The sequence below is a fragment of the Molothrus ater genome, chromosome 9, assembly GCF_012460135.2.
Source record: "Molothrus ater isolate BHLD 08-10-18 breed brown headed cowbird chromosome 9, BPBGC_Mater_1.1, whole genome shotgun sequence".
NCBI classification, from domain to species: domain Eukaryota; kingdom Metazoa; phylum Chordata; class Aves; order Passeriformes; family Icteridae; genus Molothrus; species Molothrus ater.
Window position 1 is genome coordinate 21,459,529 of NC_050486.2, and position 16,302 is coordinate 21,475,830.

Consider the following 16,302-nt stretch of genomic DNA (forward strand, 5'->3'; position numbering starts at 1 on the left):
TTCCTCTACAAAAGCCAGTTGTAGCAACTGAATTTTTTACTGCTGGGCAACATCTTTTCAACTTTTGTCTGTCAAAAAAACATTTGAAAAAATGTAAATGCTTCACTGAGCTACAAACAATGAAAAAAGGTGTTCTGCCTGCCATCAAACCCCGCTGTTAAAATATTAACACAATGTAAATATTGTAATATTGAGGAAGTACACTGTGTCAGTACTTCCTGGCACTGTACAAGAGCTTCACTGTTCCCTTCAGTCCCTGCTGTTAGTTTTAAACACGCACAACTTAAACAAGGCATCTGAGCTTCTCCAGTCCTAGTGCAGAACTGCAGAGAGGCAAAATCTTACTGTAAGTTCTTTCTGGACTAAAAACCAAAGTATTAAAAAGAATCCTTAAACCCAAACAATTATGTAGATGTCAGTATTTTTGAGGCAAAAAAAAAAATCCCAAGAGTCTTTCAAAAGTCTTGGCATATTGCTGCCAAACATGGAAAGATCCTTGGGTATGCACTGTCCTCCCCTTCCTCAGAGAAGAAAAACAAGCTGCAAATGCCCACCAGTGCCAGAAGTCTGAAAGCTGAAGTTATTCCTCATGGCAAAAGTCCCATTCCCCAGATTTGCCAGTTAAGCACATTACTTGCAATTGACTCTCTCAATTGACTGAATAAGCAGCATTTGTGTAATAAAGAGAATGAAGCAGCTATCTACCATCAGTAAGCCAGATGTTGCTATCAGGTCTTAAGAAATGCTGTGTAGCTGCTGTAATGATCTATTTGTCATGCAAGTGTCACAGAAAAGCAGCACTGCTTCAAAAAATAGTGAAGAAAGAGAATAACCTTGCTATAAAAACAACAAAAAAAACCACCTAGTCGGTCATACTTGAAAAAAGTCAGTAGTTTTCTTCTATGGGGATCTGAGGGCAACTAGTAAAGTTTTACTCTACTGGCTTTGGTTAATACAAGGCAAAATCCTGACTGACAAAGTCAAAGGTCTCACCAGTTTCCACTGAAATAGCATTAAAAAAATTGAAATCTGAAGTTACTGCTATTTACACCTCTCTGAGTAACATATCTGACAAGGACCATCCTTGTCCCACAGATCTAAATTCAAAACAAAATTAAATACCAGGGAAAAATAACTGAATGTGTGAAATATCTAATATTCCAGAAATGTCTAATCCCAGCAAAACTAGGTGCTAGGATTTTAAGAAATGAGTCCTACATGCTGTATTATGACAAAAGAAAGTTGTAAACACTGCTTCATGCTACCACAGGAAGAATGAGAATTCCAAACCCTCACCAACTTTCTAAAATACACTAAATAAATGGTTTATTTCAGGTTTAAAGCATCTGCTGCTCCTGAAGCTTTCTTACCTTTCACAAGTTTCTGTACACAAGTGGGAACTAAAATAACTTGTACAATGCCCCTGTGTACCCAAGTGTTGGCTAAGCCTTATTCTTATGCGTGGTAAGAAACTGCCCTCAGGGTTAACACAGATCTTCCACTTAATTTTAACTCACTCACAGACCCTTATTCTGGAAGAGCTCCTTCAAGCATGTATCCAGCTGTATCACCAGATTTGTACATGGTCAAGACTAACATAAATCTCCCACCCTCAATGTTTTTTCACATGTCAGTTTATCTGCTAAGAAAATGTACTATGAACACAACACTTAGCCCCTGTATCTTTTATCTTACTTAAAAGGGTAGAAAAACTCTTGAGAACTCAGTGAGCATTCAGTATATGTAATGGGCATGAGAGGGCTATAAAAAGTCTAGGAACGGGACATAATTCCAAAACTGAACTACTTACTGTGAGGGGGAGTGTTCATTTGTTTGTTTTTAAAAGACAAACAGGGGGCTTTTTTTTGTCTGTTTCATGAAATATTATAGCTAAGATCCTTCTCCACTTCCATAAATGGATGTTTTTCTTAGTCTCAGTGGGTGGTCTCAGAGTTTTGACAGAGGAATATCACAAGCTAAAACATAGGATGCTACAGAGATAGCCCACCTGCAGTGGTGGTGGATGTGAAGGGGCAGAGGGAAGGTGATTGCAAAAGACCAAAACAGACTGTGGTGGGGGAAATCAAAGGTCAGAAATGTATTCACAAGCCTAACAATAGGGAAGCCCCGGTAAAATGAGCAGCCAAAAAGAACAGATACATTAGAAAAAGAAGGAATGCATAAAAGAGACAAAAATGTTAGTGTTCGCTTTTGCTGGGATTTTTGTTTAGTTTTGTTTTTTCAAAAAGATCATATTAAGAGACTCAGACATAATTCTTGGCACTTCTTTTAGTATAGTTAAAATATTTTGAAAACTGGTTTCTTTTATATTTCTATTTTATGCTACTTTTTTTTTTTATATTTCTTTTTTATGCTAGCACTAATTTAATGGGAAAAAATTCCTTTAAAAGCTCTGGTGTAAACCATAGTTCAATGCAAACTCCTGCTACTACCTTGTGTGTTGCTTGGTTTCTTACCTGTTTTCTACCAGAAAGTCTACCACATATTTCTTCAGACAGTAGAGATGGGCATCCATCAGCCCTGTTCTGATGTGCATTCTGGGGTGCCTGGAAAAGAATAAAGAAGGGAAATCATGGAGCTTTTGCATGGCTGTTTACAAGAGCTTGACTTTGCAATGAGGTCAGGGGATACTGACAAGCGTGCAAAGGTTTGTTCCTTTCCATAGAACAGGATTGCTGGAACAGAAGAGCTCAGGCTGCCATTATTGGGCTGTGTCTATAAACTTACACCTGCTGGCCCTGGGCTGATTTGCTGCAAAAGAAAACACCTCCTCCAAGGAGTCATTACTCCTGCTACATCTTCTCATGTAAGTGGAAATTGCACATTACTGGGCAGGAAGCCAAAGTAATGGGCCCAGAGTGCTAAAAGTTACAGTGGGTAATGTCAGGGTACAATAATTCAAAGCTTCTGGCTAAGTGCCTGCCTTAATATATATGCAAGGCTGGGCATGTTCTGCTAGCAAACACAACAACACTACTGTATTTTCTCCAACACTTCCTGGAGGGGAAGAGGGGAAGGAGATGGGGTCTGCTCACCTATCTTACGCTACACATTACAAATGATTGCCACAGCTCAATTACAAAGCATTTGGCTATCCAGCCCAGTAAGGTGGGAAAGATCAGTAAAACTCCCACTCATCATAAGCCAAACAGGGAAGTCTTTGCTTTTGGAGCAGTGTCAGGTTAATATTCAGAACCTCAGGAATCTCTGGTAGCTTCAAAATTTTAAGAACAAAGTTTAAACCATAAAGACTCATTGACTGCTTCTATTGCTTCTCTTTATGCTTTCTCGTTCTTGGATAATGGAAACCCTTTTTGGAACCTGTTTCAAACCAGCTAGATATTTAAAGCCAATATTACTTTCCCTTCCAGAAATCTGTGGCCTCATTTGAGACCATTCTGGCTGCCTGAATTTGCCACTGTTCTCAGAACAAAAAAGCCACAAGAATATTTAGCCTGCAGATTAAAAAAGACAAAACACAACAACAGTCAGGGACTATGCTGAGTTGTTCAAGACATTCATACAGTTGTTCAAGACACTCACGGTCAGAGGCTATTAAGGAGAGAAATTTCAATCTACACCTGAAATTGTCTCTGTTTTCATTTTGCTTCCTTTGATGTCTGGATTTCATAATTAAGCTTGAATGAACATATTTTATCAGTGTACTCTATCCAACTTGGTTTGCTTATTCCAGAACATGCTAAAGTCAGATGTTTGTGATCATGATCACTTTTATTATGTAGTTAGCTCAGCAGAAGGATCACTCACAAATTGGGCATGCATACAAGTATAAACAGTAAACCAATACTACCACACCAAATATTTATTAATACCAAAGTTACCAAGAACATCAGGTGTTCTAGTAAGCCATTTTTCAGTGCATTTTTCAATTAATGCCTTGAACTACCAAAGTATTTAAGTCTTAACATTTCATGACTTATGTGGCATTTCTCAAGCATGCCATTCAAGCTACGCATATTTTTGACTATAACAAAATTCCTGAAGTCCCATTTGCAAAAGGAAAGCTCCTATAATAGTAGTACAACACTTTGCAGTGAAGTATGTGGTACTAGAAAATGATATATGCACTTTCAGTAGATTACTTCATTAACAAAACATGAGCTCACCTAGCAATGCTCCAGTACTGATGTTATCAGTGGCCCAGATGTTGCTGTGGAAGGCAGCCCAAACAGCAATGTTCCTTATGCAAAGAGGATAGGGAATCCACTAATTTTAATGAGATCTTGTAGTTGGAAGTCAGCAGATTCTCTCCTGCTCTGCATCCTGAGAATGGTTTCCACTTTTTGTGCATGTGTGAGAGGGAAAAATTTCCTACCTTCTCTGAGAAGGGTTCCTTTGTATTTATGCAATTAATATAATAGTTTACTGGGAAAATAAACAAATCAATGCAACAGGCAATAAACATGTAAAAATATAGAAACAGATGGAACATAGGAAGGAAAGGCAAAAATGGGAGGAAAAAATCCAATTTTTAACCTGAAGATGACAAACAAGACAAAATTTCTTTACTGCCAGCATGCCAGTTTTTTTCTCTTCCTATTCAAGATTTTTCATACACTCCCCCTTAAACACCAGGCAGAGGAAGCTGCAGGGGCTAGGCATCAAGCAATGCTGTACAACAGAAATTCCCCAGTAAATGCTGGTTCTGTTGCCAGTGTCTGTGTGGCTCTCACACATGCAGTCTCCCCACCTGCAAACTGGAATAATGCTATTTAGCTACACCACAGGACACGGAGGATTTGTGGGCTGAAGTTTGTATCTGCATGCAAGCATTCTACCAAGATTTTCTGTATCTATGCAACTTTGTTATAAAGTTATACAAAATCAGTGGAAGTGGACAAATAGTAGCACAGTGCTATCCCAGCTCCTCAATCACACACAAAACAACCCCTACAAAAAGCAGCCAGACAGAAGATGTACTGAAACACCAGTCTGAGTTAGCTTTCAATGTAGAATATACTAACAATAATGGGACATCATGCTGGACAAGAGGGAGGTCCCACAATGAAATCCTCTAAAATACAGACCACCTAAGTGATTTGCAACAGAATAGTCCCATAGATTAATATTATAATCACAGCTTCAAAGGTCAAACAGGCAAGTTTGGGCACATGCATAAACAAAGCTGTGATTTCTGTAAACCAGGCTCAATAAGAGAATAGCCACACTAAACCAGACTGATAAGAGCACTCTATCATAACAAGCCACTAAAGATGATGCTCATTTTCATTGACTAGTGCTTAAACCAGTTTATCTTCAGGTAAAAGCAAAGTAGCCAAATAATCTAACAGATAATGGCAAACCCCATCACCATTTCAAATGAGCATCTGGTTACTAATACTGAGAGCCACGCTCCCGTCTCATGCCTCTGATCTCCCACTCCATCAGCTAATCTTTACAACATATGAAAAATGAGCATGTTCAAGAACAGCTGATACAGAGAGAATCCAATAACAAACAATGCAGGAGCTGACGCACCTAGACTTACTGCTTCGAGGGAGATAATACAGAAGGCTTTTAATTATATCATCAAAGCCAGAGAGAAGGTACTAGGAGGGGCTGGCTGCAGATGGTTAAGTGTTAATGAATGCCAGGTTGGGTGGTTTATCAAAAGAAAAAGACTGGATATGTATCTGAGAGGGTCACCCTTGAGATGAAAGTTGCAACAGCCATTGTTGGAGCTCTTTAATGAGGGAGGAATGTCAAATTTGTACCCTGTAAGAATCATACTAATTACTAAATGAACTTCAGTTCAATCTAGCAAATGTAATCAAGCACAAGTCATTAAAATACACAGTAAAACTCCCTTTGGTGCTGCCACTATAGTGTCTATTACTGTCTGTGCTCCCATGCAAGGGAGGGGGCTGCTCCCACTTATAAGCTCTGTGTGTTAACTGACGGCAGATTTTAGTCCTAATGATGAGGCACGGAGGGCTCCCTGGCAGAAAGTCGACAATTAGAAGGCTAGGAGAGATCTGTGGAGAAGTCAGGGAAAGATTAAAAGAGCAATTTCAATGTGTAAAATTAGCTTTTATTAGCACATAATTCCACAAAATCCTGACTCAGGATGAGAGTGCATAAAGGTCTGCAAGAGTCCTTAGAAAAGTCTGTGCCTGTAATTCCTGACACGCCATTGTGAAATAATAAGCAGTACTAACAGGATTGATGCATGCTTCATACATGGCATTGCTTTGAAAGTGGAGCCCAGAGCTTTTCTTTCCCTGATAACCCCCCTCAGGATTTCCTCCCTCAGGGAAAACAACCACTGATAGAGCAAACTTCCCTTGTTTAAAGGCAAGAAGTCGGACAATAGTTTCAACTGTAAACTAATTAAGAGAGATTACCACCAAGAGCTGGAGGTTCCAACCAGCTCCATACTCCCACTGACAGTGTGATAATGCCAGACTGGGGTCAAAATCATAAATCTGAAGGGAGCACACACAATGCTTAAAGCCAAAAAGCCTCTCTACTAAGCATGGGATATTGCCACATTAACCTCACCACCTCACAAATAAACTAGCTGAGAAAGAGAAATCCCATGGCCTCCCTTTCCCTAACTTCATACAGCTGTTGACGGAAAATATGAAGGTCTTTAAATAAGCTCAAGGACCTGAGGCTGTCCGTACTCTAACACTAATCCAGGCAATGACACAATAAAAATCTAATCATACCTGCTATTAACCTGGCTCCTAAACCTACACCTGAATTACATCAGGTGGGCTCACGGGTATTAGTTAATCTTCCTTCCCATCATTTCAAAGTAAATAAATAACAGCAAGCTATGTGCAAACTACACATTCCACACTTGCATCTTTTCTAACTAATGGCATGTAGCTCACATAGTCCATATAGCCAAACACTCTATCACATTCTTCCTGTCCCCACACCATGAACTGTGCTCTTGCATGAAGCAGCGTGCGGTCCAGGTCAAACACAGTGCTGACCCCTGCCTGTCTGCAAGAACATGGTGCTCTCGTGTTGATACAAAGCCAGTGTACAGATCAACATGAAGAGAAGTCTCACAGCAAAAGCTGCCAGACCACCTTTAATGTCTCAAGCGTTCCTGCTTTTAAAGGAAAAAAAAATAATCCCTAAATCGCATTGCTCATTTACGGGACAGCTCTTGGCTGTAAACTCACTAATAATAAAAGACCACTGTTACACTGGCTCTTCAAAAATCCCAGACACCTTATGACCTTAATTTTTTTTTTTCTTTTTTTTTTTACACAGTGCTTTTGGCCAAAAAGATCCCAAAGCACTTATCCCCATGAATGTCCCCTCTGTGTGCCGGGGCTGCTTTGCCCACTGGTGAAATGCTGCCACCTCTGGGCTGCAGAGCTGTGGTGGCGGGGCCGGCCGAGCCCCCCCGACGAGGCAGAGGAGGGTGGGCAGAGGGGAGGCAGAGGATGCGACTTCTTGGGTGGGACTGCTTCAGTTCTGGCTGAGGAACACCCCAGCAATGGGGCCCCAAGAGCTCTACACGGCGTAGGCTACTATGAGGTGTCTCCCAACACATGCCATGAGCCCTGGACGCCCCTGACCTCTGTTCCCCCGCTGTACTTTTGTAACAACCTTATTTAAAAAGGCAGGAGGGCAAAATTTGCTTTGGTCCATGGAGGATCTCGCAAGGGAGGACAGGACACTGCAGTTCTGGTAACAATTCCCCACCTCTCATCCCCACAGCTGCTGCTGCTAAGAGACACTGCACCAGAAATGGGAAGTATTTTCCAAATGAAAATGTTTTATTGATCTGGTGACCTAAGTTGCTTGAAAGCCTTCTGAATAATAAATATTTTTCACTTAAAACCTTCACCACATGCCACTTTTCTTTGTTGTATTATGTTATTAATATACCCATGAGACTATAATACAAACTCTGAACTCACTTTTGACAAAAACATGCTGAAAACTTTTTGGTAAAGGAACTAACCTTCATGGAAAGCCAAAGATTAAATCATTTTCTCTGGTATAAAGAGTATAGGTTAGCAGTCAGAACTCAGGATTAATATTTGCTCAAGGTCAGTAATGGTTTACAACAAGCTAGTGTGACCTCTCTGTAGAAAGTAATTTTCTTGGCAACAACGCTGTGTTTTAAAGTTAACATCTCTTTAGATGTTGATGCTGAAGAGCAAGGATGCCAATGGTTGCACAGCCACCCCATCACATGAACCTATAAAAAATGTTTTTCTTCATCCTGCTTCAGCTTTCCCATATGAAAACCAGAACAACAGTAATTCCTCAGCCACCCCAAGTCAGAGGAGTGCTCCCTGGGGGCTGCATGGCCACGTTTCTGGATGCACGTGCATCCCCCTGGGAGCACAGCAGACACAGCTGCCTGTGAAAGCACTTCCCTAAACTTGGTTCCAAGGATCTTCTCTACCATACTGAGTGTGAACAGCTGTAGGAAACAACGCAGGGGCCAGGCTGCCCACAACACTACCACCCCTTTTCTCTTTCCCTGTCACTAGAAAAACAGAGTTCATGCAAATATTTTATACTAGACACTTTTATACTAGATACTATTCTGCTAGAATACCCTGATTGCTATGTGTAAACTGGGAAAGCAAAAGAGAGAGACCAAAATGATAATAAGCCTGGAGTTTGGTGTGAACAGAAGAGAATACACTGTGAAGGAGGGCGGGGACTGCCAGAGACATTATTAATAGGTTTTACCCTTGAGCTCTGGCAGCTACTTGTTCTATACACAGAGGAAAAGGATTAATCAAGCCTTGCATGTAAAGGTTCTTTCTATGGTCTGCCAAAATATTTAAAGGGCTATATACAAAGTGTAAGCCTTATTATTATACACATTCAATGTAATCATCTTATGCTACAGTTAAGGCCAGGATGACAATAAAGTAGATTATTGTGTGCTATAACCAATTCAATTCCAACACAACGGGACATGGCTTAGTCACTTAGTTCAGATCTGGTGTTTGAGCTTATTTTTCTTATGCTGGGCTAAACTGTGATTTAAGAGATTTAATCGAGCTTTGGGAAATGCTTTCTTTGCTGAAGAAGGAGAAAGAGCTAGAAGTCTGCACCTGGCAACCCTAATAATTTCCAATTTTCAGCCCATTTTGCTTTCTGCTTCATGGAAATTCACCTCAGTAAATAATTGTTCCCTAAAATCACCAGGGCTGAAAGGATGACAACACTTCAGAGGAACAAGTTTTAAGATAACAACTGAAGCTGGAGGATTGTATAGAGGCTACTGAAGAACAGCAGCTCCTGCTGATCCCTCCTACATCAGTCCCTAAGGGCTAAGCAGTAGACATATGATATATTTTTTTAAATCAAATAATTACAGTAAATGCATGGGAAACTGAATACTAGGTCAAAGCTGCAGGTCATGAGCAATATGTAGCTTAAACACAGCAAGGCTGACAATTTCTTCATGCCACTGGCCTGGACTCAAAGGCAAATAAAACTGTACTTGCAGCATGAGCCTTACATGACGAGGCTCTGAAGACCTTCTGCACTTCCCAGGTAAGGTGGGTTCTACTTAGAATATATGATCTGCAAAATTTGGGAATTTAAGGTAAGGGCATATCTTTGGGCTACTAAAATATATAGGCAAAAAGAAATTTTTCCTCCTCTAACTTTAAATTGTAAGTAAAAGCATAAGCAAAAAAAAGCCTCCAAAGTTAAAATAAGCATAAATGTTTCCCTTGCACTTCACAGGGCCCAGGAGCAGAACAAATTGAAGCTGTCACACACATCCTTGGGTTTCCCATTGTGAGTTGCTGTTCAGGTACCTCATGAGAATCAGCTACTTCTGCACCACCAGCTTATTAAAATTAAAAATCTCTCTTTCTGTAGAACATATTTGCATTCAAGAAAGTTAAATTTCACCAGACTAAAGAACAACCTGACAAGAGCCTGATAGCAGGTCATTAGGGTTAGAAGGAAGACTACATGTTAGACAAAGCAGCATCTGGCTCCCACCAAAACATAGAGTTCAGAAAACAAGAAGACATTGAACTTTGAGTCCAAAGATGGGCAAAATTTAAGTGTTATTGTTTTTATTACCAAAATCTACTCAAATCCAAACTTGTAAATCCAGCCTTTCTGCCTTAAGCCTGGCAATGCTAATTAAGTGAATTATACTTTGTTCCTGCTCCTTGATGGTCTGTAGCTTCCTTAGCTGATGCTTTGACCTGTGGGGCTTTTGTTGATTTTTGCAACTACTGCTTCTGCCTCAGTTTTGGTTCACAATAAGCTTTTACTACCATATCTACTCACATCTCAATTCCACTGGAACCTCAACACTTTACCACTTGACATGGCAACCACTCTTCATACTGACAAGATCCCAATAACTGCAAGTGTCAAATACTTAATTAGGTAATGAGAACAGCTTTATCTCAGCCAGAAATTAAAGTAGGCACAGAACTTGGCTCTGCAGCCACTGTGGAGGGAGTCTGGCTGTGACTGTCAGGGCACAGGCTGCTCCACACCTTGGCACTGCTGAAAAGGTACATAAAACAAAAATACATGTTGAGGAAATTCTTCTAAGGAATCAGCACTCAGACTTCATGAATCCTGCTTCCCTACAGGAAAACAGAGGGGTTTCCTGACTTGGTTATACTGAAGTCATGACACAGCCTGTGTATTCAGATACACCCTCAGAGACATGCTAGCTCAGATTTAAGGCAGCATCAACCTTGAGCTGTGAGATCTCAGGACAGTGAGAGTCATCAGAGCTTGGGACATCAACTATTGTAGAGTACAGCCAGTCCTGCTGTAAAACTCCCCAGGTGATAGGGACATCACACAAGAAATACAGATATACTTATGCTTTTTTCTAGTTTAAAAGAACCTATACAATTTATCAACTAATATTTTGACAGTATCAAACAAGACTTAATTAAAAGAATGTCTTAAAATTAGCAAGTGTAACATTCTTTTTGCAGAGTGACAGCAGAATTGAAAGCCAAAGGAGAACTGAAGTCAGACTGAAGCCACTGACAGACATCACTCATCTTTTCAGCCCAGAAGAACTTTATGATTACTTCTATTAATAGCTAACTGGCATTTTACAAAACACAATTAGAAATACCATGGAATGAGGAATGTAAGTATCAGAGGGAAAAAAAAGGAAAAAATACTAGACACAAGAAAGTATCATCACCACAAGATGACCTTAACATTCACCCAAAGTCTAAATTTGCATTTTTTTTAACAAGTAATCACAGTGGTTACAACCACACTGGATTAGTTTCTGGTTAGACCAGATTACTCACAATTTAAAATCTTCAGACTTGTTAATAGCTATAACAGAAGTTGCTGCTTCTTATTACTACAAGAAATTGAACGTACAACTAAAACACTTTCAGGAAGATGCTAAAGTTGGAGCTCTATAGCATTAAGCCCAGATGAACAAAAACATACTGTACTAAAGACAGAGCTGGATTTCCAAGAATCTCTCTCACCTTTCACCCATTAGTAGCACCTGAATAAAAGCTTAAAGTTGGGCTGGAAGAATTTTACTCCTTTGGAACAGTGATCATACAGCAATTAGAATACTGCAGAAGAAAATCCTGGTGAATTCAATGCAAAGAGAAGGTATTTTGAGCAGGTTTCCTTCCTTCTCTGGAACAGTTATTGCTGACTGAGAAACTTCACATACACTAGAGTGAAGTTTCTCACTTCAGCACATGCTGAGGTGGGAGCTGCCTTTATAAATAAGTAGGCAAAAAACCCCCAAACAAACAACAAAAAAAAAAACCCCAAAACACAGTCTTGAAAGAAGAGTTGTCAGGACAGCTAATAAAACACTGCTCATCTGTGTATTTTCACAATTCCAATATTAATTTTTGAAATTTTTAGCTGCAGTTATGAAGTCCAGTTTTTGGCCAGAATTACCACATATTTTATTGCTATGACACCCAGCACATCACTTATCTGGAGACTGAGTGGCTTTAGCAATTAAATAGATAAGAGAAACGTCATTAATCCAGACTTCAGTGGTCCCTCACAGTGAAAGCAGCAGCAGAGAACCATTTTCAGCACAGATCACAAGTTGGTATTGAAAAGCAAGTGAGAAGACAGCAACTGAATCCTCTGTTGTTTATACCACCCGGGGCAGTGAGTTTAAACCTCACAGCCTAGAAGCAATAAACTGGCCATGGCAAGTACCAGAGCTCAGATGTTCCATCATTTTCTCTTAGAAGAGCTCTCTGTACAAAAACCAGATCAGCAACAAATCCAGTCCCCTGCCCTTTGCAAGGCTAAACTCATGGTAGGACCATTGCCTCATCTTGAAACATTTAGCCTAACAGAAAGAAATGGGTAGCGGATGACCCGAAGATTATCATTTACAATTTTACATCAACCTCAGATACTATTAAAACAAAACAACTTTTATTCCCTTCTTGCTTGGAAAAGACTGGGAACATTCTGTCTGTGGTTGTAGACTGTTTCAGTATTATCCAACTGCATAAACTAAACTAGTGTCAAAATTAAGTTTTAAATGGCTTGAGGTTTATAGGAATTAAAGAAGGAAAAATTAAATTTGAAACTCTGCTTGTTTACTAGCACTAATTAAATATGCCAGATTTCTGGGCAAGCTTCCTAGCCTGTGGCTACTACGTTACTGGCTTGTAAAACAGTCAACAAGTGCATGAGTACAAAGCACAAATACAATAACAGATTTCGTGTACAGTCCTGCCCTTAGTTTATAAAGAAAAAAATGTATTAGAACCAATCTGTAACTATAAAGCCCTGTGCTAACCCTCTAGACTGTGCTAGTAACATTAAAAAGGTCCAAGTCTACAATGGCTGCTTTTGCAGAGACAGTTAAAAAAAGTAAACACGGAGAGAGGTAAGAAGCAATAAGTACAACAAAAATTAACAGGAAGCCTTAAAAGACCATGAAGAAGTGAAATTTTTACTTCTAAAAATTCCATGCTTCTGGGCTCTGCTCTCAAAATAATTTGCTATTAAAAATAAAAGGGAGTTTTATCACTGCAACAGAAGAGGTGGGTCTGATTCTTCACACCACAGAAGCTGCACTCTTCACAAATAGATTTTATTATTATATTGGACTTCACTAGAAAATAGCATTATTCTGGAAAGCTGGAATTGCACATTTAATGGGAGAATGGACCAGATCTTCAAGTGTACAGTCCTTCACATTCTGTACTTTTAAGACAGGTAATATCTTTGTGTTCTACATTTTAAAGGAACCAGCACAATGAGCTCATAGTCTGTGAGGAAACTACAACCAAGAAACAACAAACTGCAGCCAATCTCAGAAAAAAAGGAGTCTCTGGGGACAGAAAAAATGCAGTGGTAGTGGTATCATCCCTAGGTAGGTAGAGAAGGAAGGAGGGACAGTAAGAGCCCATCAGCTAAACTGTTCTTTGCACACCCTTCTTTCAGAAAAAGCTCCCAATTTACTTTCTGTGCCTGAAGCAGCTGTTTCTACAAAAGCAGCAAACAACTCTTAATAAAAAAACCACTTGTGGACAATTTGCTGCCTTGACAGCTTTAACGTGAAAAGCCTTTCACAGCAACTCAAATTAATGGGTGTTCCCACTATACAGTAGTCCTGCTCAGCTTTAAGGAAACCAGGAATTATGCTTCAATAAAAATTCAGCCACGCAAATATTCTGCTGTAAAAAGAGGCATAAACATATAAGTCTTCAACTTCCAGAATCACGTACATGAGGCAAAGGGAAATGATATAAAAATAACTAGGCTTTTGTTTACATCTCTGATTTAGAAGAGCAATTCCAGAAACTAAATTGCTTCCACAGAGGCATTGATTTAATTAGTCTGCATAGCATGCTTTATTTGTGTTCAGACCTCTGACGTACATTGATAAAAAAAGAAAAAAAATACACAGTGGACACACACAAAATAATTGCCTAAACTTTTCTATGCCAGATGCAAGTAGGAATTCTCAAACACACTTTCATGGGCTCTTCCCTACATGCAAATGATCTTTTTTTAATATACACAAACTATGTATGTTTTCAATTAAAAACATGACTAGATTGATTGGATCATATATTTTTGCAAACCAGCCAAAAATCAAACACAAACTGAAGCCATGAAGGAATTTCTGGAAGTACAAACCATACTACAGTTCTACTTCTGGCAAGGAGAAACACCTCTCATTTTCAAACAATACTAGAACTGACATCAGTGCACAAAAATATGCTGTCATTCAGCAATGAAATAACTACATTAATGAGCAGTATTCAGAAGCCTAAAAACCCCTAAGTGGTCAAAATCTTAGCTTAGTAAATAAGCCCACTCTGATCAAGTAACAGCAGAACACTGGCTTATTGCTTTTTGGTAACTCTCAATCTCAATTTTGGGTCTTACTATTCAACAGGATGACAATGGTCCTCAGAGATGTGAACAATGGATTCTCTTCAGGACACAAGCAGTGGCAGGGAGGGTGACAATTTTGCCTAAAGTAACAAACAGGACTACTAAGAATGGGCTCTCATACACCTTTTTTCCCCCATTGCATTTTGATCCCCATGAGTACAGATATTGCTTATCCTTCCTCACTATAGATATAAAAGCTAAATTATCCCAGAATTTTGGGAATGAACATTCAGCTGTGTAAGTAAGACATTATTCACTTTTAGAGACAACATCCAAGTTCAAGTCAGTGTCTACCTTGAATGAATACTTCTGAAGCTCATCAATTTTTCTGCTCTTTATAACCTCATCTAATTTTCCCTATGCACGCAGCACCCAGCAAGAAGGGATCGACAATTGTAACACAGAGAAGTCAGATCAGCCTTTGCAAAGACACAGCCACAACACCTTTCCCTGGTGTACACTGCAGTTCTCTTTAACACTCCTTTGTGCACAGTACACAGCTGGTGGTGGCCTCACATCACCTTCCCAAAACCCCTGCTCATTTCAAGCTTTTGGATGCTGAACAATTTGGTTCAGCTTTCACCTCTTCACCATACAATAACTTTTCAGGCACTGCCCAATGATAAAAACATTCACAGGTCAGTGTATCTAGAACTTAGGAAACAGCCATATCCTAAAATACCATATCCTAAGACTCTGGATATTTCCACTGAGACATGAATTAAGACTCATGGCCAATTTTTTTATTGCCATTGGAAGAGCAGTGAAATCAGCAGTAGATATGCAGACATATGGCAGGTAGCAGACTGAAGCCTTCCAGAAGTCTTGACTGGAACTCGTGAGTCACTTCCACTGTGAACACAACGTGTTTCCATATACGAAAATTAAGAAGGCAAAGGAGAGATTTCAAAGTAAAATTATTGTGCTGCAGTTTGCAATGATCATTCACTCGTACTCAGTACTAACCACTTTTCTCATATTGACAAGTTCATAACCTTTCATCCACTGCCTCCAAGATGGTGAATCAATCAGCTAGAACTTGAAACACAGAAATGAAGGAGCAGGTAAAGTGACAGATTTCTTTGCAGCAGGCTATTGAACTGCAAGGTTATTTCAGCTCTGGAGTCTGGCATTTCTGCTGTTTGTGGCATTCTTGATTTACAGGTTAATTATAACTTTGTTTATGCACACAACCTTTATGAAGCCGCTATTCAGTAGGGCAGTATCACTTTGTTTTATTACCATAACCTGTCATTCAGAAAGCATTCACTCTTTCTGTTTATGGATAAAACTGACATTAAAAAAAGTGAAGAAGGAGATCATACAAAGCTGCCCAAATCAACTGGGAAGATGTTTTACAACAGATTGCCTGCAAAAATATCTGTCATGTTTTTAAAATGTTCAGGAGAAATGAAAGCAATTAGTCTTTGAAGTGATCACCTTCTAAAGGGAATTACTCTTCTGCTGTGAAAATAAACTATTTGAAGAATTATAAAAGATTATACTCTTGTTTGATACTTGTATTCTGCTGGATCCTGAAAGTGCTGACCAAAGCTATATATACAGGTAAAACCACAGCTGACATCACAGCATTTTAAAGCTGCCATCAGGAGACCAAACTGGAAGCAGAGAGCAGCAAGAAAATGCAAGAATTGAGGAAACATAAACATAATTTTTTCTCCTTTATGCAGAACAATATGGACCTGGCAAAGCCCACATGACACAAGGGTTTCTTTCTGCAGAGGGACTGGCTCCTCCCAAGGAGTCCTCCGGCTATTTCCCCACGACACACAAGCCCCGGGGCGGCTCCGCCCGCCCAGCGGTGCCCTGGCAGCCCTTGGGTGTCAGCTCAGGGGCATTGCTCTGCCCTGCCAGACTCACCCAGCATGTGTAGAACCAGCTCAGATGCATGCC

General features: G+C 39.7%; 1 protein-coding gene across 1 annotated transcript in view; it reads right to left on the minus strand.

Moving 5' to 3' along the window:
* EIF2B3 (eukaryotic translation initiation factor 2B subunit gamma) overlaps nt 1-16,302 on the minus strand; it is a 96,990-nt gene that overhangs the window by 46,048 nt on the left and 34,640 nt on the right. Inside the window, exon 5 of the mRNA XM_036388104.2 lies at nt 2,478-2,567. Coding sequence (XP_036243997.1) covers nt 2,478-2,567 — 90 coding nt within the window. The remainder of the gene's footprint in view (nt 1-2,477; nt 2,568-16,302) is intronic.